At 36.5% G+C, this 20,743-nt stretch overlaps 3 protein-coding genes and 1 long non-coding RNA gene across 15 annotated transcripts in view; 2 read left to right on the top strand and 2 right to left on the bottom strand.

Annotated features, from left to right (window-relative positions):
* LOC107644415 (probable glycosyltransferase At3g07620) lies at nt 1,400-4,937 on the bottom strand. 2 transcript variants are annotated; one of them, XM_016348269.2, is made up of 6 exons: nt 4,773-4,937; nt 3,961-4,636; nt 3,723-3,853; nt 3,112-3,457; nt 2,208-2,496; nt 1,400-1,973 (listed from the first exon to the last, which is right to left on the bottom strand). In XM_016348269.2, exons 2-6 carry the CDS (start codon nt 4,543-4,545, stop codon nt 1,828-1,830), a joined length of 1,497 nt encoding a protein of 498 aa, XP_016203755.1. In that variant the 5' UTR covers nt 4,546-4,636; nt 4,773-4,937; the 3' UTR covers nt 1,400-1,827. The 2 variants fall into 2 exon arrangements, with proteins under 2 accessions (XP_016203755.1, XP_016203752.1); XM_016348266.2 differs by having other exon boundaries at nt 1,400-2,496.
* LOC107644413 (CRS2-associated factor 1, chloroplastic) lies at nt 6,362-14,182 on the top strand. 9 transcript variants are annotated; one of them, XR_002347458.1, is made up of 7 exons: nt 6,362-8,130; nt 8,520-8,647; nt 9,048-9,273; nt 9,372-9,499; nt 9,624-10,519; nt 11,305-11,381; nt 11,499-12,511. XR_002347458.1 is itself a non-coding variant. In XM_021102973.1 (5 exons), the coding sequence occupies exons 1-5, from the start codon at nt 7,308-7,310 to the stop codon at nt 10,425-10,427; spliced, it is 2,109 nt and encodes a 702-aa protein (XP_020958632.1). In that variant the 5' UTR covers nt 6,362-7,307; the 3' UTR covers nt 10,428-10,799. The 9 variants fall into 9 exon arrangements, 1 of the variants encoding a protein (XP_020958632.1); XR_002347457.1 differs by having other exon boundaries at nt 11,255-11,381; XR_002347456.1 differs by having other exon boundaries at nt 11,240-11,381.
* Nucleotides 11,978-19,666, bottom strand: LOC107644414 (uncharacterized RNA-binding protein P16F5.06-like). Of its 3 annotated transcripts, XM_021102976.1 has the most exons (5): nt 19,466-19,666; nt 18,192-18,416; nt 17,868-18,083; nt 16,918-17,176; nt 11,978-12,093 (listed from the first exon to the last, which is right to left on the bottom strand). In XM_021102976.1, exons 2-4 carry the CDS (start codon nt 18,396-18,398, stop codon nt 17,171-17,173), a joined length of 429 nt encoding a protein of 142 aa, XP_020958635.1. In that variant the 5' UTR covers nt 18,399-18,416; nt 19,466-19,666; the 3' UTR covers nt 11,978-12,093; nt 16,918-17,170. The 3 variants fall into 3 exon arrangements, with proteins under 3 accessions (XP_020958635.1, XP_016203751.2, XP_020958634.1); XM_016348265.2 differs by lacking the exons at nt 11,978-12,093; nt 16,918-17,176 and adding an exon at nt 15,671-16,096; XM_021102975.1 differs by lacking the exons at nt 11,978-12,093; nt 16,918-17,176 and adding an exon at nt 17,615-17,754.
* Nucleotides 19,553-20,743, top strand: part of LOC110262601 — an 18,059-nt gene continuing 16,868 nt past the window's right edge. The window contains exon 1 of the long non-coding RNA XR_002347462.1: nt 19,553-19,684. This is a non-coding gene — a long non-coding RNA (uncharacterized LOC110262601). The remainder of the gene's footprint in view (nt 19,685-20,743) is intronic.

Raw genomic sequence — 20,743 nt, 5'->3', positions numbered from 1 at the left:
CTTTTTTATAATTTTTATATTAATTATTTTTATATTTTTAAAATTTTTAGTAATTTTATTATTTATTTAGTTATCTATTTATTACTTTTATGATCTTTTGTCTTTATTTTTGTTGGATAAAGATCACAAAAATAAAAAACCTTATAAAAGATTTGATTCTTCTTCTTAAATATTATAAAAAAATTTAGTCCTTCTTAATAATTGTAGTATTAAAGGTCATTTTTAATAATTAAATGTTCTTAACGGTCCTTTAGAATAATTTTCTCAATCTTTTAATTGGGATGATATTTGAGTGTCATTGCTATCTTAGAGTGTAATTAGATTTAAGGTAGTTGTACCCAATAATTTTTTTGCTTCTCTATCAAATAGCACAAAAATTATTGTAGCACTTTGATCTAAACCTTTGGTTTAATTCAGAATCTATAATAATTATTGAGTTAGTAATTTATAATTTGATAGAATTTTTTATGATGTATATAATTTGATAGAATTTAATAAAATTTTTTATAATTTAAATCTGTAATATTTTTTTTATGTGGTAGTACAAAAACTTCATTATTTATATTTTTGTGGGTTTTTCTTTGACATTTACTTATTCTTCTTCTTCTAATACATATAGTTTTTCAATGATATCTATAACAATAAGAATAAAAATTTTTAGAATATTTATTGTGTGTGTATATATAATATATTGAATAAACTATTTTTAATAAGAATAATTTAAATAGCATAAAATAAAAATACATGTTAATAATATTTTATGTTGTATCACAAGAACTTTATTTTTTGTATTTTTTGTGGGTTTTCTTTTGACATCTACTTATTTTTTTTTTCTAATGCATATAATTTTTCAATGACATCTATAATAGTAAGATTACAATTTTTTAGAATATGTATTATTTGTGTTTGTGTGTATTGAATAACTCATTTTTAATAAAATTAATTTAATTTATTGTCTTGTCCAGTAAATTTTAGAATTTCTTAGTAATATGAGTGTTTTTTTCGTAAATTTGTTTTAAAAATAAAATAAATATTTTTATTTTGTACCTAATAATCTAATAGAATCATTTTTAAATAAATAGGTTTTTCTTCATTTGTTGGTATAAATATTTTTCGTAGACGAACTACGAATTATGAAATAAAGTAATAGCGGTAAAAGTCTTATATATGATATATAAGTATGTCAAATAGTATGGAATTTAAATAGTCTATAACTTAAAATTTGTTATTTTTTTAAATAATTGAAGGAGTAAAGTGTGATCTTTAATCTTTCAATATCTTTTTTTTATATATTTTTTCTTAATTTCACTTATAAAATTAATAATGAGAGATTATATTTTACTCTTTTAATTGTTAAAAAAAATTGAAAAAATCCATTTCCATGATGGATGGATAGATAGATACACCAAACTTCAATGATTTATTAGAATATTTATTATTTATTTATACAACAGTCCACGAGACCAAGATTCCCTGGAAGAATTTAGAATTCCCTCCACTCTTTCATTTCCATAATACTCCACAAGAATTTGCTTTTTATTTATGTACATTGACCTGACATAACTAAATTCAATCCAGTGATAAACTGATGCGTATTGACTCGATGTACAAGACAAAATAATATTTCTCTATCAACTTGGACTAGTTTCAGTTGACCAATTTACTATCATCAATATGCTTTTAGCCCAACTAGTTTAGCAAAGGGTCAAGACTCTAATTCATCACCATCATAAGGTTTTGAGTCTAGCTTCAGTTGTTCTATCCACGATGTTGCTCATATTTCATCCCAAAAATTGAACTTATTAATGTCAAGTATCATTGACAACATTATCTTGGTCTAATCTGAGAAAGCCTATTGTTCCATATTGCATGAAGAATCATATGAAACAAGTCATACTTAACAGGAATCCTATGCCACAGAAAATGTTGCTGAACCTTCTTCACTCCCAAATGCAATGCAAGGTACTTCTCTTCTGGGATTGAGACAAGTATTTCTCTTAGATTTGGGATATCCCTTTCACTAACAGTTACAGAAAATGCTTCCCAATTCAAGACTTCAAAAAAAGGTGGCACATAATTATCTGATATGATAACTGGGACACACTCAGAAAAAATGGCCTCAACTATTCTTGGGGTGTGAACCTCATAGCCTCTAGCACATATGCAATATTTACTGCTGTTCATGTATTCCATGTAAAGTTTCTTACCTTCAATATCGCGCCCCATTGGACCGAAAATTTTCATGTCTGATTCTTTGTTTTCCCAGTGTTTTAGCAGCACGGGACGGAGATAACCATGCATGCTCCCCGCAAAGAAGGCGAGAATAGATCTCTCTGAAGGAGATTTACCTGTAAAACCTCTTAGAGGATCCATCATAGAGTGTATATATGTAACTGGTAGAGTGGTGTCTTTTCCTATTTGGAAGCCTTTAGCAATATTTGAGTTGCAGAGAGACCTAATACAATTTTTCATTGGTTGCCTTGTGATTTGAGAGGCCTGAAATTTCATAAACAACATCATATTAATAATGCACATTTTTTTTTAATATGCTACATTAGGTATATGGCCATCATCCCTTTCATCCAATTAAAGTGATTATTCCATGTTTTATCATAAAAACTAGGGCAAATTACACTCCTTGAGGTTTGCTGAAATTTTTTACAATACCCTCGACTTGTCCAAGTGACATTGATCTCCCTCAAGGGAAGGTTAGTGCTATATTTTACACAGGAGAAATGTTATACGCACCACTTTTGTATATACCTTCCACTTTTGGTATTAAAAATGATCGATAGAAAATGAAAGAAGATAAAAAAATTCTCTTTTATACCATAAAAGGAAGGTGTACAAAAGGTGGTGTAGACATCATTTCTCTCCCCTAATCGTAAGGACTTGTACAATTGTCTAGATGTGTGTGTGAAGCGCCTTGCTTTGAGTATGATCAATCCTAACTAATTATCTTGGTCAAAATTTTGAATTGATAAATGCTTGTTGCTTAAAACATTTTCTAAAAGGAGGTCAATTAAAAGAATGAACTTATTGACATTAACTTGTTGAAAATCATTACATAAATAGTAATCAAAGAAATGACAGTCTGAAACAGAAGCTCACCCAGTCATGACAAGCAACAAGAAAATGGTCTGCTCCCCCAGTTCTGTTCCAGAATCGATATCTTCCGGCGATTAAATGCACGTACCTCTCTAGGTATTGCTCCATCTGCTTACCATTAAGCTTTTGTTCAGCAAGAGTAACTCTTAGCTTTTGTGAACTGAATGGCAGGTAAAACAAATGAGCTCTGCGAGGATCCTTCACTACGAACCGTTTATTTCCCTCCATCAGTTTCATAAACCAACCTTCGGATGCATATAGTCCCCTCGTCCTTGGCTGGTGAAATATAGGCTTATCTCCTTCTCTGTAGACGTAAACTTTGAGCCTGCGTTCCATCAGTGCATAACTCCTGAAGAACAGATGTAGAGAAATGCTTCAACCATCAATTATCTACTGGAAGAAGAACAACACATGAACTATTCAGGAGGAAACAATGGTGAAATCTAGTTGACATGTGCATATTTCAAATTTGAAGCACTAAAATACAAAGGACTTGCTGAATTAATCAACGTTATCAAAGTAGCAGAATGATAACAATGATAAAAATGGAACAAGAATAATTCACAACTCAATGCTATATATCTATCTAGAACATTTAACTATTATGATCATACCTTGAGAACTTGGCAACATCCCGGAAAATAGGTGGATGAAGCCCAGAAGGATTTGATACGACACGGCCATTTTCGATCTCCAGTTTTGCTGATAAGAGTTCACGATCAGGACGAGAAGACCACCTAGGTCTCTGTCATCAATGATCAATCAATACACAATATGCAACAATTAGGAGTCCATACATACATATTCCATAATGTCTCATCTTTTTTTCACCACAAAGCTGAAACTCCATACCATATAAGAAGAGTTAAAACTCTGAAGCAATAAGGAGTTCATCCGAGTCAATGAAGTACTCAAATTGGACAAAGGAACTTTCGATAGAGGTGACTTCTCATTTTGAGCTTTCATTTCCCCCCTTTGCATTCCACTGCCATTTGAAGATTTTCTTGCAGTGATTAAGGTGCCCAAATCTTCATCCAGAAATGTTATGCCCTTTGAAGGAACCCCTAGTGGTGAAGCATTATATCTGTATTCTACAGGATCATGTGCATAGTTTGGTCTTTCATGAGTGAAACCTTTCTGAATTGCATCTTCACTATTTTCCCCTCCATAACTGCTATCTAGGGTCTCTCCAATGCTCAAATTTCCATCCACATTAGACTCCAACTCATAGTCCAAATCTACTCCATTCCCCATATCCTTAGCTGGCAGAGCTACTGAGAACTTCTCCGAATCTAACAGAGAATGTAATCTCCAAGAGGGAAGTGCAAAACATTGGAAAACAACTACTATTGCAACCAACACACCAACAAATAAGAACCGCATAGTAGCAAGATGGTACAATCTCCGATCTAGAATAGACATAACACCCATTTTCATGCCCCAAAACTCAATTCATCATCACTTCAAAGTTCAAACTAAACATTCATCCTTACAGCAATCTTAAACTCCTGTTCCAATATCCCAAAAGCTAGAAAAAAGTTTAAAAAATAAAAAATAAAAATATAAGCATGGTAAATCAAATTAGACGCCAACAACAGTTCTTACTTCTTAAAACTAGAAAAATTAAGAAAGAAATTAACTTTATGATGAATTAAAACATATACCTTTGCTCCAGCAACCAACTAAGCTTCACAGTTCACACTACTCAATTCACTTGCAAGGAGAACGCACAAGAATCAAACTGAAGTTACTATAAAATGCTCTCATTCTTGAAGTTAATTACGTTCATACCACTGTCCAAAAACTATACAAAAAAAATTGCCTTCTGTGTGTTGGCGATGGAGAAAAACAGAAAACAGAAAATAGAAAACCCCAAAACGACGTCGCTTCGTAATTCCGAAAATGCCCTTCAATCCTTCATCCTTCGGTTTATCGGTTAGGAGAGTTATGTTTCACTGTTTTGAGCAACATTCTGAAAACTGGACCGGATTGCCGGTTCGACCGGTATAATCGTGAACCGGCAGTAATTACGGTCCGATTTGTTTTCTAAAACCGTTTTTCTAAAAACCGGAGGAGAATAGTCGAACCGGCCGGTTGAACCGGACAGAGAACAACCGGTTTAAAAGAAACGGCGTCGTTTTTGCCAAATTTGCTTACTTTCAGTTTCACTCTTGGTTCTAAAGCTCCTCCGTTTCTTTCTCCCTTTCTCCCTCCGTTTCTTTCATTCACAGAAACAGCCAAAAAACCCTATCACTGTAAGCCTACACCACCGCCGCCGCAAGGAGTGGCATACTGCCGCCGTCCGTCCGTCTATCTAGCTTCCCTCGTGCTCCAAGTCTTCAACCCCCGTTCGTTGTCACCGATCGCAGCTGCTTCCTCGAGCTCGGCGTCCGTCGTCTTTGTCTGCTCAGCCGCGCTTCCGCCGCCGTTGGTTGCCGTTAACGTTCGCGTCTCCGTTCAGCCGTCGTCTTCGTTCGCGTTCTTCGCCGTTCAAGTTTGCTCGGCGTTCACCGTTCGCGTTCACTCGCCATTCACCGTTCGGGTTCGCCTTCGTCTGGAAGCCACGTTGCCCTGCTTCAAACTCTGCGACCAACCCGCGCGCTTCAACTAGCCGTCGAACTGCTCTCTTTTTTTCGCCGCCGTGAGTTCCCTAAACCCACCACCAGACAATACACTCACACAACACCAATACTCTGCTTGAAACTCTGCAACTTCTTATTTCTATTACGATAAGTAACTATTTGATTTGGCAGTGGTTTGGATTTTTTTCATAGACTGAATTAAGTATACAATAGTTATGTTCTCTTCTCTATCACATTGATACTAAGCTTTGAATTCTCTTATTTCGTTTCAAGTTTACCGCACTCAACATGTTTGATGAAATGCTTTAACCATATTTCGGGTTGGTTTTATCATTTCTAGCTTTTAGAAACTTAGTAAGTTGATTGCATGTGAAATTAGAATAATTGGATCTTAGGAATTAGGAAATTTTAGCTGCACAAATAGCATCTTTGTAGAAAACATATTAGCATGATGATTCCACTTGCATTAGTGTTCTTCTGGTAATTTTTAACGGTTAGTGTGAACTTGTTAATTTGCTAATTGTTCTTGTGTTGTTGTTCTGTTGTTCTTCTGTTATTTTTATTTTATTTTATTTTTTGTGATTTTCTGTTCTTGAACCCGTTAAGTTGATAATTTGCTAAATTGTTGGGCTGCTGTTGTTTTAATTTGCTAAATTGTAGGTTTCTGTGATTTAATTTGTTGGATTTTCTATTTAGGTCTTGTTCTTGTTTATTTGCTAAATTGTTGTTGTGTATTTGTTGCCTTTGAGATTCTTGCTGGATATTGGTGATCATTGATTTATTATATGCTTCATGTTTTCATTGTTTTCTTCTTCTGAAGGAAAAAAAAATTCTGTTTTCATTGTTTTGTTGATTGTTTATTTTGTTTCAGAAATTAATTTTTTGTGATCAATGCTCAAACTCTAAATGCTGTTCTGTTGGTTTTTGCAGTGTTTGTTTTGTTTCAGAAATCAATGCTCAAACTCTGAATGTTGTTCTTCTGTTTTTTGTTTTGTTTCATAAATCAATATTTTGTGATCAATGCTCAAACTCTGAATGTTGTTCTGCTGTTTTTGTTGTTTCAGAAATCAATTTTTTGTGATTAATGCTCATACTCTGAATGTTGTTCTGTTTTGTTTTAAGGCTGAGTTTAGAAGAGGTGATTGAATTCTGAGTGTTGTTTTGTTTTTGTTTTAAAGCTGTGTGTTGTGTTCAATTTTCATTTTGTAGGAAATTCTGAGGTATATAAGAATTAAGAAGGAAGACTATTTTAACGGTATTATTCTGTTGATTCTGGTATGCTACAAGCTTGAACATAGAATTGAAGAGAGAAACCCTTTATTATTTTATCATTGGCCTATTTTTGGCATTGCATATCATTGTAGTTTGTTTATTCATAGAACTAGTTGTTTATGATCCCCTTTCGAAGTAAAAAAATGCAGTGGAAGAGTGTTTAGAACCAGTTGCTTTATTCATTGAATTTTTATAGAATCAGGTGTTTATTATAAAACGGTTTTTTCGGTTGAACCATGGTTGAACCAATGAATTAGTGAATCAGTAATGAGCGGTTCGATGACCGGTCCGGTTTTCTGAACCTCGGTTTTGAGTTCACTTCACTTCACTTTTGGATCAGTGAAAATGGCTCTAACCGTCAAGCTGCCAATACGGTTCCCAATTTCCGCGCCAATTATCGACCCGTATCCGACCCATGAACCGACCCAAATATCCACAGAGGTCAGATTCTCTCGTTGGAACAACGCCAATGCCGCCAAGTTCAACGAGCGCCGGCGAACCCAGCAGGAAATCGAGGATGAGATACGCCGCACGCGCCGCTTCGACTCTGCCGACAAAATCGCCGAAACCGCCGAGACTTCCGCCGTTTCCAGCGCCACCGTTAAAACCTTCAAATCCGCTGGGACGCCCTCCGCTCCGTCGAGGCCTTCCATCCCCGGCAGGAAATCGAAGTACTCCAAACCGCCGGCGGAGCCCCCGTGGGATTCTCATGCGGCGGTTAGGTTTTCCAGCACCCCGAATTCGAATCCAAGCAGGACTCAATTGGCACCAGCAAACGTGAGAATCGGCGACGACGGAGTCTCCTACGTGGTTGAAGGCGCACCGTTCGAGTTTCGGTACAGCTACACGGAAACGCCAGCGGCGAAGCCGGTGAAGATTCGGGAGCCATCGTACGTGCCGTTCGGACCAGCGACGATGCCGCGGCCATGGACCGGACGGGCACCGCTGCCGACGAGCAAGAAGAAGTTGAGGGAATTCGACTCGTTCGTTCTGCCGCCGGCAGACAAGAAGGGGGTGAAGCCCGTCCAGAAGCCCGGGCCCTTTTTACCCGGATCGGGCCCGAAACACGTGCAGTCAAAGGAAGAGTTGTTGGGGGAGCCATTGACGAAGGAAGAGATCAATGCGTTGGTTGCCGGCACCGTCAAATCTGCCCGCCAGCTCAATATTGGTACTTTTGCTTGTTTTGAATTTTTTCTTTAATTTTTTTTTATTATTATTTTTTACATATTTGAGAGTTAAAGATATCTAGTTAATTGATGCAAGGCAGAAGTTAGACTTTGCTCGAAAATATCTAGTTAGTTTGTACTTGGGAGTTTTCTAAGGTAATGAAAAGTGTGTTCCTTTTGTTGATAATTGAAATATCATTTTGCCCCAACAAAATTAAGGGTTAATCAATAAGGTAAGATATGCAAAATTTGGCCAAATTGGAAAGGTTATGGTGGATCAGGGTGTGTATGTGAATGTTTGTGCAAATTTGATTACTCTGGGTAGTGTTATGTGAATTTCATGGAAAATTTACCTTTTTCCTACGCACTCTCTGTGTTGGGTGTTTTTCAGGTAGAGATGGTTTGACACATAACATGTTGGAGAATATACATGCTCTTTGGAAACGACGGAGAGTGTGCAAGATAAAGTGCAAAGGAGTGTGCACCGTCGACATGGATAATGTGTGCCAACAGTTAGAGGTTGGTTTTTTCTGCTCTCAACTGTCCCACTTTTCACTGATATCAATTCATAATGACCTCAAATCTGTGCTTGTGTTTTGGAAGTAAAACCTCATCTTGTGTGGTCGATGTGTATTTGCTTTTGGGTTAAAACATTCGTTTATTTGTTCATCCTGCTATGCAATTTAAATGGTAAAGGAGAATATAGTTCATGCATCTTTTGTTTTGGGGTGGGGGGCTACGGTTTCCGATGGCATTTTCTTTGGCTTCTCTCAAGGATATAAATTTTTAACTTTTGTTTTTCTTTTCTTTACGATGCCTTCGCTGATCTTACTTTTCTGAGTTGACCATGTCCTCTGACATTCCTCAATAAAGAAATTAATTGTTTTTCATTACTTATGGTCTTTGTCTGGTTTCCTAGGAAAGGACTGGGGGAAAAATCATTCATAGGAAAAGTGGTACGGTATACCTCTTCCGGGGCAGAAACTACAACTATAGAACACGCCAACGTTTTCCTCTGATGCTGTGGAAACCTGTATCTCCAGTATATCCTAGGTTGGTTAAGCGAGTTCCAGAAGGCCTAACACTAGAAGAAGCAACTGAATTTCGTCGGAAGGGAAGGAACTTGGAACCGATATTCAAGCTGGGTAGAATCTTTCAGATTTTCATTACAATTTAACAAGAAAGCAAGTTTTTGCTCTTTTTTTGCTGACCATGTGAGACTAACTTCTATCTTTATATACAGCAAAAAATGGTGTTTACTGTGACCTTGTAGCAAATGTCAGAGAGGCTTTTGAAGAGTGTGAACTAGTGCGAATAAATTGTCAAGGACTAAATGAAAGTGATTATCGAAGGATTGGAGGAAAACTAAGGGTATAGCCATTTTCTCCTATATCTTGCAAACAACATTGAAGATTTTTTTTTTTTTGCCCTTTTTTCGTTGGTGATATAGGATAATAAGTAACATTTTTCTTCCAATTTTGTTTCTTGACTGTAGGATCTTGTTCCATGCATATTGCTCTCATTTGAGAATGAACACATACTTATGTGGAGGGGAAAAAAGTGGAGGTCCTCTTTCCCAGGTCTCGAAGATGATTACAATGAAGCCAATAAAATTGATGTTGACAGTGACAATTCCAATACACCGACTTCAGATGCCCCAGAATTGTCTGAAATGCCACAGGAGAATTCATTAGAGCATCTAAGCAGTGAATCTTATGACACTAGTATTTCTTCGAGTTCAGATGATGTGAGTTTCTCTCAAGCTGAGGTGCCTTACCCTATAGAAGATAGCAATCCACCTTTCTCGATGGTTACCGATGCTGCTTCACTTTCTATGGGAACCTGTGAAGTTGAAACCACAGATGATGTCAGGGGTTCTCCACCTTCTGATAGCACAAAATCAAGTGTTTCTGTGCTGGAAAGTTGTGAGAATTCTATTGATGGCAAGTTAGATCCTTCTACAGATGGGTTGCTAGATAGTTCAAGTGCAGCTGATGAAAGTTTAATTTCAATATCATCTGCATCTTGCACAGAAGGAGTTATGTTACTGTGGGAGCAAGCTGTTGAGAAAGGTAGTGCACTTGTTTTAGATGACAGATCTTTGGATGCTGACAATGTTTATCAAACCGCAGTGGCTTTTGCCAAATCAGCTCCCCCAGGGCCTGTTTTTAGCCGATCTAGAAAGGTTAGGGTTCAAAATAATGACGAGCAAGAAGATTCAACTTTTGAGAAAAAAGAAGTTACCACTGTTGTGATTGAAGGTGAAATGGAGAACACTCAGAAGAGTTCCGAAATTTGAAGAAAAGATTTTGATGAGCGACAGAGGAATGTAGTGCCACAGGGAACAAGAGTAGATGAACTTGTGAGACTTCTGACATGATACCACCAAAAGTAGGTACTTTGTTGCACAATAAAATTATTATTGTTTTGATATCCAAAATAGTTGACTGTTTTATTTTTGAATGGAATTAAATTATCGTCAAGAAGATATCTAAGTGTGATCCAAGTTTAGACTTGATTCATGACGTTTGATCTATGTAGCCAACACCACCTACTTGGGCAAGGTTTTATTGTTGTTATTATTATGCTATTGCTGCCCCTTGCCTTATTTTTAATTTTGAATAATCATAATTCTTATGTTATATCAATGCAATTTTCTTTGCGCATCTAATACATTGGTCTTGGATTTCACATTTAAAAGTTAATGTTGACAAGTCACCAAAAAAAAAGTTAATGTTGACACACACAAGGGAAAAAAAATCTCACTCGGACCCTACTCCCTTAGTGGACCCCGAGATCTTCCATATGCCAAAGTGTAACTTAAACATAAAATGACTCTATTACCCTAATGACTTTTGACAGTGTCCTAGCTGCAAATGGGGATAATTAGTTTAGGAAGTCCAGAGATATGGATGGAAAATATCCTTGTGTTTGGCTACGGTTCCAGCAACTCTAATGTTTCTAGTTCTTGGAGGTACATTTTGTAAGAAATTATATTATGTCTCTAGTGTTGTGTGTTGCATTTTATAGGATTAATAAATATATCAATTAATTAAATGAAGGAAAGCTTGTTAGTAGATATTTGAAAGTAACTAACTTGATGGAAGTTAGTTTTATGAGAAACAGAACCAGAATTCCTCTTCCTGCCAATGAAGTTCCTCTTTTTCTTTCACAAGTCTTGACGAAGAAATAAAGAAAGGGCAAAGGAATAGACAAGTGAATTCTCAATATGAACTCCAATCAATGGATCAGGGTTAGTAACTCTATCTATTCCTATTTGTGAGAATAATGAATTTCAAGATTCTTATGAAATGAATGGTAGTTTTAGAATGTAACATTGACACTATTAAATTTGCATATATTTGTACAGAGACACCTAACAGCCTTGCGGAACCAGGCAAACTTGAAGAGGCAAGATGGGTGCTAGGGAGAGTTAGAGCCAAGAGGTATCGAGATTATGGAAGCCAAATTTCATGCTAGGCTCTTCTGTTTGTTAGTTCTTATTTATCCGAACTTTTGTTGCTCAAATGATAGCCTACCTCCAAATGACACACATATTCCTACAAATGTGCCCTATCCATGCTGCATATTCTCCACAGCACCTCACGCACACCCTTCTGCTGAGTCAGCAAGTCAGTTACGCTGATCCTGCCCCCACCAGATGATTCTTCTAAACCTGCCCCACATTTTCCTTAACCCATTTACCTTTTTCTTCACATCTTATATCTTCAGCTGCATACTTTCTTATAAGGTGCATTACAACTTAGGTTCTTAATCTCAAATTCTTGACCATTTTAAACCTTATTACGTGATAAGATGTTAACCTAACATGTATTACATGAACAGAAATTTTAACAGAATAGAGGAGGAATATAAATGAAAAACCATTTAAAACAATGATATAAAATTATATACAACCCCCCCTCCCCTCTTCTCTTTTTTTCTCTCTCTTCTCATGATAGTACCTAGAAGGCAACAATGAGTCTTCAAGGCTACAAATGTCGCAAACATTCCCTGAAGTCTCTACATATTATACAGGGACAGTCCCGAAAAAACACATATACATCACAGAACAAAAACAAGACACCAAAAGCACAAAATTACCTATAAGATATGTAAAAGAAAAGAATAATCCTAAAAAATCTAAGAGGACACACTTCAAACAAACAGACCATCTGAGAACAGCATAATTAGACACTCCCACAAATGTTGGCCTTGTTATTCCTGCCAAAACCTTAAAAACATGTCATAATAAATTTTTACAGTATGGCCTCATAGAAATGGAGACCGCTAACAGTTCAGATCATTTCTTAGTGTCATTCATTACCGAAATAACTGTACCCATAATATTGTGAGCTTAATTCTTGACATTGAAAAAAAAAACCAAAAATATGACCAGGATGGAGAATCGGCACCAAGTCCAGAAGCGGACAGCGACATGGGAGCAATGTAAAGAGGAGATGCTGGACAGTGGCATCGTGGCGAGCTTACAGATATGAGCTTTTGCATATCGCGACATCGACACAATGCGGCGAGATTCTGTTGACATAGAAAGCAGAAGAGAAGCAGATTGCGATGACAAGAAGCACGACAGACATTATGCCAGCAAAACCCGGGGGAGAAAACACATTTGGTTTAAATGGTTTGCCAATTTTCTGCCAATTGTTCCGGTTTTTTTCAATTATTTGCAAATAGAATCTCCGTGTCAACTGTCAACCAGTAACAGGTCCAAACCAAACAAGTGACCAATTGCCAATTAACTTAGTCAAACCAACTTATCAGCTCCAATTCTGGAAATCATAGTCAAAACTCATCTAAGTTGAGTCTTTCAAAGTTTAACTAATCTAGTTTTTTAAAATACAAAATATTCCTGAATTCTTAAGTGTGAATGTAACTTTTGCTTAAGAGGATATTAGACTATAAACAAAACAAATTAAAATCGATTATTTTCTAAACAAAAATGCTTGGTCTCCAAGTGTTTTTATTAACCAAGTTAACCAAGTTATTAAAATTTAAACTTTAGTCACGCGCCCTCTTCTTCCTCCCCCTCCTCCAACGTCGTCATCATCGCTGCTGCCACCACCACCACCACCACCGTCGTTGTCGCTGCTGCCACTACCACCGTTGTCTTCTTCTTACGTTCATTCTTTCTTCAACGTCTTGTTGTTGTTGTTTAATTTTTTCTTCTTTGTAAATTGGATGTATCTTTTTTGTTGAGTGAAATTAAAAAGGCACGAATGTCTTTTATATTATTTTTTTATGCTCAATATTTGTATACTATATGTATGAATTTGTGTGCTATGTTGAAGAAAAATGTGTGCTATGCTTAAATATTTGTATGCTGTAATAAACTAGAAATTGTTTAATGATTTATGACAAATTAGTGTGAGCTACCATGCTATTAACTTCGATTATTTGTGTTATTTTTCTATACTCGATATTTGTGTGCTATTGTATATGTTTTTTTCTTGATTATGGTTATTTATGATGATCTTAGTTTTTTTTTTTTTAATTGAGTTGTTTAGAAAATTAGTGTTATTCTATGATTTTGGTTTTTGTGCTATATGTGTGAATTTTTGAGTTATGCTGAACAAAAATGTGTGCTACGCTTAAATATTTGTGTGCTATGATAAACCAGAATTTGTTTAATGATATCTGTCAAATTAGTGTGAGTTACCAAACTATTAGCTTCGGTTATGTGTGTGCTGTAAAAATGAAGGGGTGTGTTGTTTCACTTTGCTTGATTTACACATGTAATGTGGTATGGTTTGTTTGCAGTGTTGATGGACAACTGCAAGAAAGACGAGGTGATCGCTGAACTTTTCAAGAGCCATTGATTGTCGTGTCACATTTTCTGTGGACCCTAGCCACCAAGAAATGTTGGAACTGCACATCAAAGTTAATAGCCATGAGCTATGATGACATACTTAATGTGTTTGTTTTTTTTTTTTTTGGAAAATAGAACCTGTAAGGTAATATTGGCTTGCAATGAATGGTGATCGGTTTATACACCATGAAGAAAAAGAGAAGAAAAAAATAAATGTGTAATAGAAATCAATAAAAGAATATATACATAAATTTTGGTGCAACAAAAATTTGTGCGCTGTGCTTTGACAATGTGTTATGGTTCGAAAATTTGTGTAATATGTGCAAAAAAATGTGTTCTATATCGATAAGTTTGTCAATAAAAAAATACACACTTAAATTTTGGTGCAGCAAAATTTTGTGCTATAGTTCAAAAATTTGTTATGTGCAAAAATTTGTGTGCTATATGGATAAGTTTGTGTTACGTGCAAATTTGTCTGCTATACTTCAAAACTTTGTATGCTATGCTCCAAAATTTGTATGCTCTCCAACAAAAAATTGTGTACTGCAAAAAGTATAGAAAGACTTGTACAGATAATACAATCTCTTTGAATTGTGCGCCAGTGGAACACTAGAGCACGCGTCGTGCGTTTCATTTTGAAAATGGTTTTTATTGTAGTTGGTTGGACCTAGTTACCAAAAGACTTGTACATATAATATTACTCCACAAAAGATAAATGAGATACATATTTGAAGGTAAAATATGGCTTCTGTCGTTAAAATTTTCAGAAAATTTTAAAAATAGCACGTTGTTAAGCAGTCCCTACAGCATTGTCCAATCAAACAGAAATCAATCATTTCGCAGTATCTGAAAATTAATTTCCCTCATTTTGCTATGCATAAGCCAAGAAAAACAACAAATTAAAAATACACGACAGTGTTATTCATGCTTCTTTACTGGTTCTCGGGAGTTGGGACGTTTCCTTTTGAGTGATCCACTTAAAGCAGCCTTAGCCTTCGCCCACTCTTTCAAAGAAGAACAACTTCTCATGAATGTGCAAGTTTCGCCTACTTCAACCCTCGCAGTGGATCTCTCTTTTTGTACTGTTTCTTCAGACGATCCTTCCTTTTCTCTTGTCTCACTCTTTTCCTCATATGCAGTATCATTGGCACCACCACCATCATGTTGGCTCTTTTCCGGTATACGCCCATCACTAGTAACAACTTCATTAATGGCATCCTTACCTACATTATTATGCTTGGGATTGTTGGAATTTGCAGGGTCCACGGTAGACCCCTTGGCCATTGGCTCTGAGAATGTAATGCCTGCCAAAATCTGTGAAATGCTAAATGAACTGTTGTCTCCAGCAACCAGTTGTGTCCATGATTGCTTCCGTCGCCATGATGCACCTCGACCGGTCTTCTTCAACTCCACATTGTTGTCAGCAGGCTGAGCTTCAGCATGCTTTCTTAATGCTGATGTGTTGGTATGATTATCTTCAGTGAGCTCCTTTGTCGATTCTGTATTGGTGGGTTTACTCCCTAGGTGTTCATGCCCTTCCATGTTTTCAGTTTTGTCGTTTAAAGATATGGATTGGGATGGACTATCAGGTCTTTCTTGTTCTATAGGAAACATGAGAGTGGCATTGAAAGCAGTATTACCTCCATTACCAAGTAGTTCTTTCCATGAAGATTTCTGAGACCATGAAACTTTAGACTAAGTACAGATGTTGCATGTGAAAATTGAACCATATGATTAAGCATTAACGTTTCTTTACATGACCGAATATAAGGGAAAGGCAAGAATGCATTCTACATAATAAAACTGTTACACATTTATATATCACAGATAAATGGAAGTCTTAAATTAAATATCAACAAAAGAATCCAAAAAATTTAAAAAACATACAAATTGAGCCAAAATTTAGCAATAGAAGCATGCAGGCTTAGCAATTGCAGGGGTATATAGCACATGATTGAGGCAGAGGAGAGCAGGAGCCGGATGCAATGGAGCTTCTGGTGCGGAGTGCTTTTTTTTCCGTGGTGTTGAGGCCATAATCAAAATATGGTGGGTAGTCAGGTCAAAGACAAACAACTTGGGTAACCCAATTAGGTTCTTCTTCCTCTGTTGCAGCCTCATTCATCCCTTCTCTCTGTCTCAGCCTGTGTTTTGTCGCAGTTGGAACAGAGGAGAAACAAAGTAAACAAAGGCAATGCATCTTATATGTTACGCTATGGCCAAATTAGAGTTTCTCATGTTTTTTATCATTTGCACACGAGTTCTTTTTACTTTTTTCTGGTGTGTGCATTTCTGCAGATTCTTCTTTTAATTTTGCTGAAATAGCTTCTTGGTCTTCAATGTTATATGATACAAAGAAAAGAAGGAAAAAAGGTGTATTATTCACAACCAAGGATAACAATGACCTTTCTCAGGTTTGAAAGGCCATATATGGATAATCCTCCAGATGTGTGCTATGTTCAGGTTGAATTCTGAATCAATATCACTTTTTTCCATTTTACATTATCCAGTGGCTTGCTTTCTTTGGAATGCATTGTTTAGTATCTTTGGCGAGTGTTGGGTGTACCCTAGAGGCTCAGAGCAATTCTTATTGATTGGCATTGACACATTTGGCTATGACAGACATTCCAACAAGCAAGCCATGTGGGGTAGGATTAGATGCCTTGCTTGTACATGGTGCAAGGCACGTAAACATTTGAGGTATCTGGCTTAGAAATTAAGAGAGATAGATTAGTGAATTTCACATTTTTGCTACATTCATGCTAGGCTCTTCTGTTTGTTAGTTCTTATTTATTCGAACTTTTGTTTCTCAAATGATAGCCTACCTCCAAATGACACACATATTCCTACAGATGTGCCCTATCCATGCTGCATATTCTCCACAGCACCTCACGCACACCCTTCTGCTGAGTCAGCAAGTCAGTTAAGCTGACCCAGCCCCCACCAGATCATTCTTCCAAAGTACCTAGAAGGCAACAACGAGTCTTCAAGGCTTCAAATGTTGCAAACATTCCCTGAAGTCTCTACATATTATACAGGGACAGTCCCGAAAAAACACATATACATCACAGAACAAAAACAAGACACCAAAAGCACAAAATTACCTATAAGATATGTAAAAGAAAAGAATAATCCTAAAAAATCTAAGATGACACACTTCAAACAAACAGACCATCTGAGAACAGCATAATTAGACACTCCCACAAATGTTGGCCTTGTTATTCCTGCCAAAACCTTTAAAACATGTCATAATAAATGTTTACAGTATGGCCTCATAGAAATGGAGCAGCTAACAGTTCAGATAATTTCTTAGTGTCATTCATTACCGAAATAACTGTACCCATAATATTGTGAGCTTAATTCTTGACATTGAAAAAAAAAACCAAAAATATTAAGACATGAATCCATGACAAAGCTCTACAGTATTTCACATAATATTTCCCATGTTATACCACTTTCATACGCAAAAATGGCATTCTACAAAGCCATAGCCACACTAGATACACACCCAAGACTAGCATCCACACCTTTTAGCTTCACAGTTTAAAGGTTATTCAAAACACAAACGCCTTTAAAGGCCACAGTTCAACATCCAAAAGACATGTTGAAACACAACCAGTGAACATATTTGTAGATGGAGTTCATTTAACGTAGGGTTCCCAAACTGAAAAAAGATCCTCTAAAATGAGATTAGTAAAGTGATAAAGTGAAGGCTTAATCACCACTGAATTTGTAACTTCTAACATATGTGAACCCCACTATCTTAATTTGTAACTTTATCAATATCCTCAATTTAGAGGAGCTTGATCCATCCAGACTCATTGGATATTGGCATTTAACAACGTCAATGACCAATGAATACATACTTGTGTCGACTAAATGAATAAATAAAGGTATGTTATATTAGTATGTCACCTTTCTTAACCTCGGGAAGTAAATGTGGAGCTGCTTTGTCTTTAAACTCTCTTTTGTGGGCTTTTCCTCTAACTTATCAGTAGTGACTGGTTTGTCACTAACATGCTCAATCTTAGACATAGCATCTTCATCCCATTCTCGTTTCAACCGCACTAGATAATGTTCTTTAGCCTTCTCGAGCTTCAACTTCCCACCCTTCCAAACACAACCATTATACTGCCAAGACAATAATTTTTTTTTTTAGTTTTTAACAGAAAATGCATATTGTTATAATCAATTGAATTTAATGAAGTTTTAACTAAAAAAATAAGAGAAAAAACTAACCTTGCTAAAAAGCCTGGAAAGAGATTTGTCATCGGTGGGAGAAGGAAGGAAGTCAAGATAGGCGAAACTGCGACCTTTGGTTCGGATTGTTTCGACTGCTTCGACATTGCCGAAAGAGCTGAACATACTGTGGAGGTCTTGTTTAGTTACTGATTCCCCCAATCCACCGACAAATATTCTCACCGTCTTCTTGTGTTGCCCCTCCATGCCCTAAGGAACGTTAGCCTGCACTCAATTAACAATAATACGGTTGATAGAGGAATGCTATTAAGTTGGTTCGACAATGTTTTGTGCCTCCAAGAGTAACAATTAGAAGCAGCAATTTTTTTCTTAATTAACAATATAGGCAGTGCAAATTTTAACAAAGCTCATCACAATGATTAACAACAACAAAAACACTAAAAGAACAGTGAATCAATAACATAGGCAGTGCAAATTTAAAATTTAAAATTTATCATCAAATACAATCAGTGAGCAAAGCCAATCAATCAAGCACTGACTGAGCATTCTGTTCTGATTCTGTGACTGGGAAGCAACAAATTCAGCAACAAATTCAAGTTACAGCAACAAATTTAACAAATCCTAGTAAAGTTCCGATTTACAGCAAAAAGGCAAATTTATTAATTACCAATTCAGCAACATGCAGAAATACAGGGAAAAGGGAAATCTGGAAAAGAGAGAACACTAAACCAAAACATTAACCAATAATCACAAAACACTAAACCTTCACCCAGCAATTACAAACAAAGCCAGCAATTACAAACATTAGCACATTATGAAACATTCCAAAACACTAAACCTTCACCCAGCAAAACCAGCAACTACAAACAAAGCCATCAGTAAATTTGAACAAAAAATTAAGAGCCATCAGCCTACAGCATTCAACAATATTGCAACAAACAAATTAGGAGCCATCAGCAACTGGTAAACCAGTAAAACACTATCAGAGCCATCAGAGTAAGAATTACTGACTAAAACACTAAAACAGGGTAACAGAGTAAGTATTACTGACTAACAGAGCAATCAGAGTATAGTGAATACAAGACAGAGCAATCAGAACCATACATACAAATTTGCAAATTTGTAAAATTTCCACCATTAACCACCAGCAACAGCAAATACAAGGGAATACCAAACTGGAAACCAAGACGGAAGACCGAAGAAGAAGAATTGAAGAGCCAAACTTCAAAGTTCAAACCAAGACCGAAGAAGAATTGAAGAAAAATGGAACAAAAATTGAAGAAGAAGACCGAAGACGAAGACAAGCCACTAACCTGGGTTCCGTGCCGAGAAGCCAGCAAAGATGAAGAGTACCTGCCGAGTTACTGGGTTAGGGTTCGACGACCTGGGAACGGCGGTGCTGACGACCTGGGGACGGCGGCGGCGCTGACGACCTGGGAACGGCGGCGACAATGGAGGGCTAGGGTTCCTCCGCTTCAGAGTCCTCCAATCTCCAGTACAGGGAGTATAGTGACAAATGATTAAATGAAATCGTTGGTTGAACCGGTAAAAGGGGGGGGGGGGGTTTGGTTCACGCGTGCATAGTTGTAAGAATCGAACCGGTGATCAAACCGATCAAGTTACCGATTTACTGAGTTATTGGTTCAACCAATAAATCGTTGGTTGAACCGGTAAAATCGGTTTCACGTAAATAAAAAATATAAAATACTAAAAATAGTCATAACATTAAAAAAATTCAAAATACATATCTTTAGTTCTTCACCAACATCTTAAAAACAACCAAGTTTCAAAGTCTAAATATAACTAATACAAAGATAAACATGAAATTAGTTAGTACTACTATACTAGTACAATAGTATCTTAATTAAACACAATAAGGATAATAATTCCTATTCCCTATTCAGCAAGACAGCAATCTTAAAGGCTTAAATAGTTAAATTCACAGCAACCTTAAATAGTTAAATTCACGGCACAAGGCCACAAGCATATTCATAACAGAACAGACAACATAAAAACATTAGTCATAACAGCTTCATATTCATAAATTTTTCAACAAGCATATTCAACACATAACAAATCAACATAACAACATTATTCATAGTTTCAAGCTTTCAACAAGGAAGTGCAGAATAGAACAACAGAAAATATTGTGAGAACAAGTTTTCGCAACAGAATAGAACAACTCCAGAAAGAACATATCCTTTCAACTCCAAAACAACAGAAAATATTTATTGATGCATCAGTCAAGGAAGTGCAGAATATATCCTTTCAAGTTTTCACAACAGAATAGAACAAGCATAAGTCATAACAGAAGTGCAGAACAACATTATTCATTATTCATAAGTTTTCAACAAGCATAGAGCAGAACTGCAGAAGTGCAGAACAGAGGAGAATGGAGAACAACATATTCAACTAACCTATTTGACAGAGCAGAAGAGCGAGGCATCAGCGATGGCGACGGCGCGGCAACGGCGACGGCGATGAGAGACAGGGACGAAGCGGAGCCGCGGGTCTGTTCTGTTCCTTCAGAGTTCAGAATGGGTGTCCAACGGTGAGGCGAAGAAGACGATGGCGGGCGGCTGGCGGTGGCT

The sequence above is a fragment of the Arachis ipaensis genome, chromosome B05 (assembly GCF_000816755.2).
Source record: "Arachis ipaensis cultivar K30076 chromosome B05, Araip1.1, whole genome shotgun sequence".
NCBI classification, from domain to species: Eukaryota; Viridiplantae; Streptophyta; class Magnoliopsida; order Fabales; family Fabaceae; genus Arachis; species Arachis ipaensis.
This window is presented reverse-complemented; position numbering and strand designations above follow the sequence as displayed.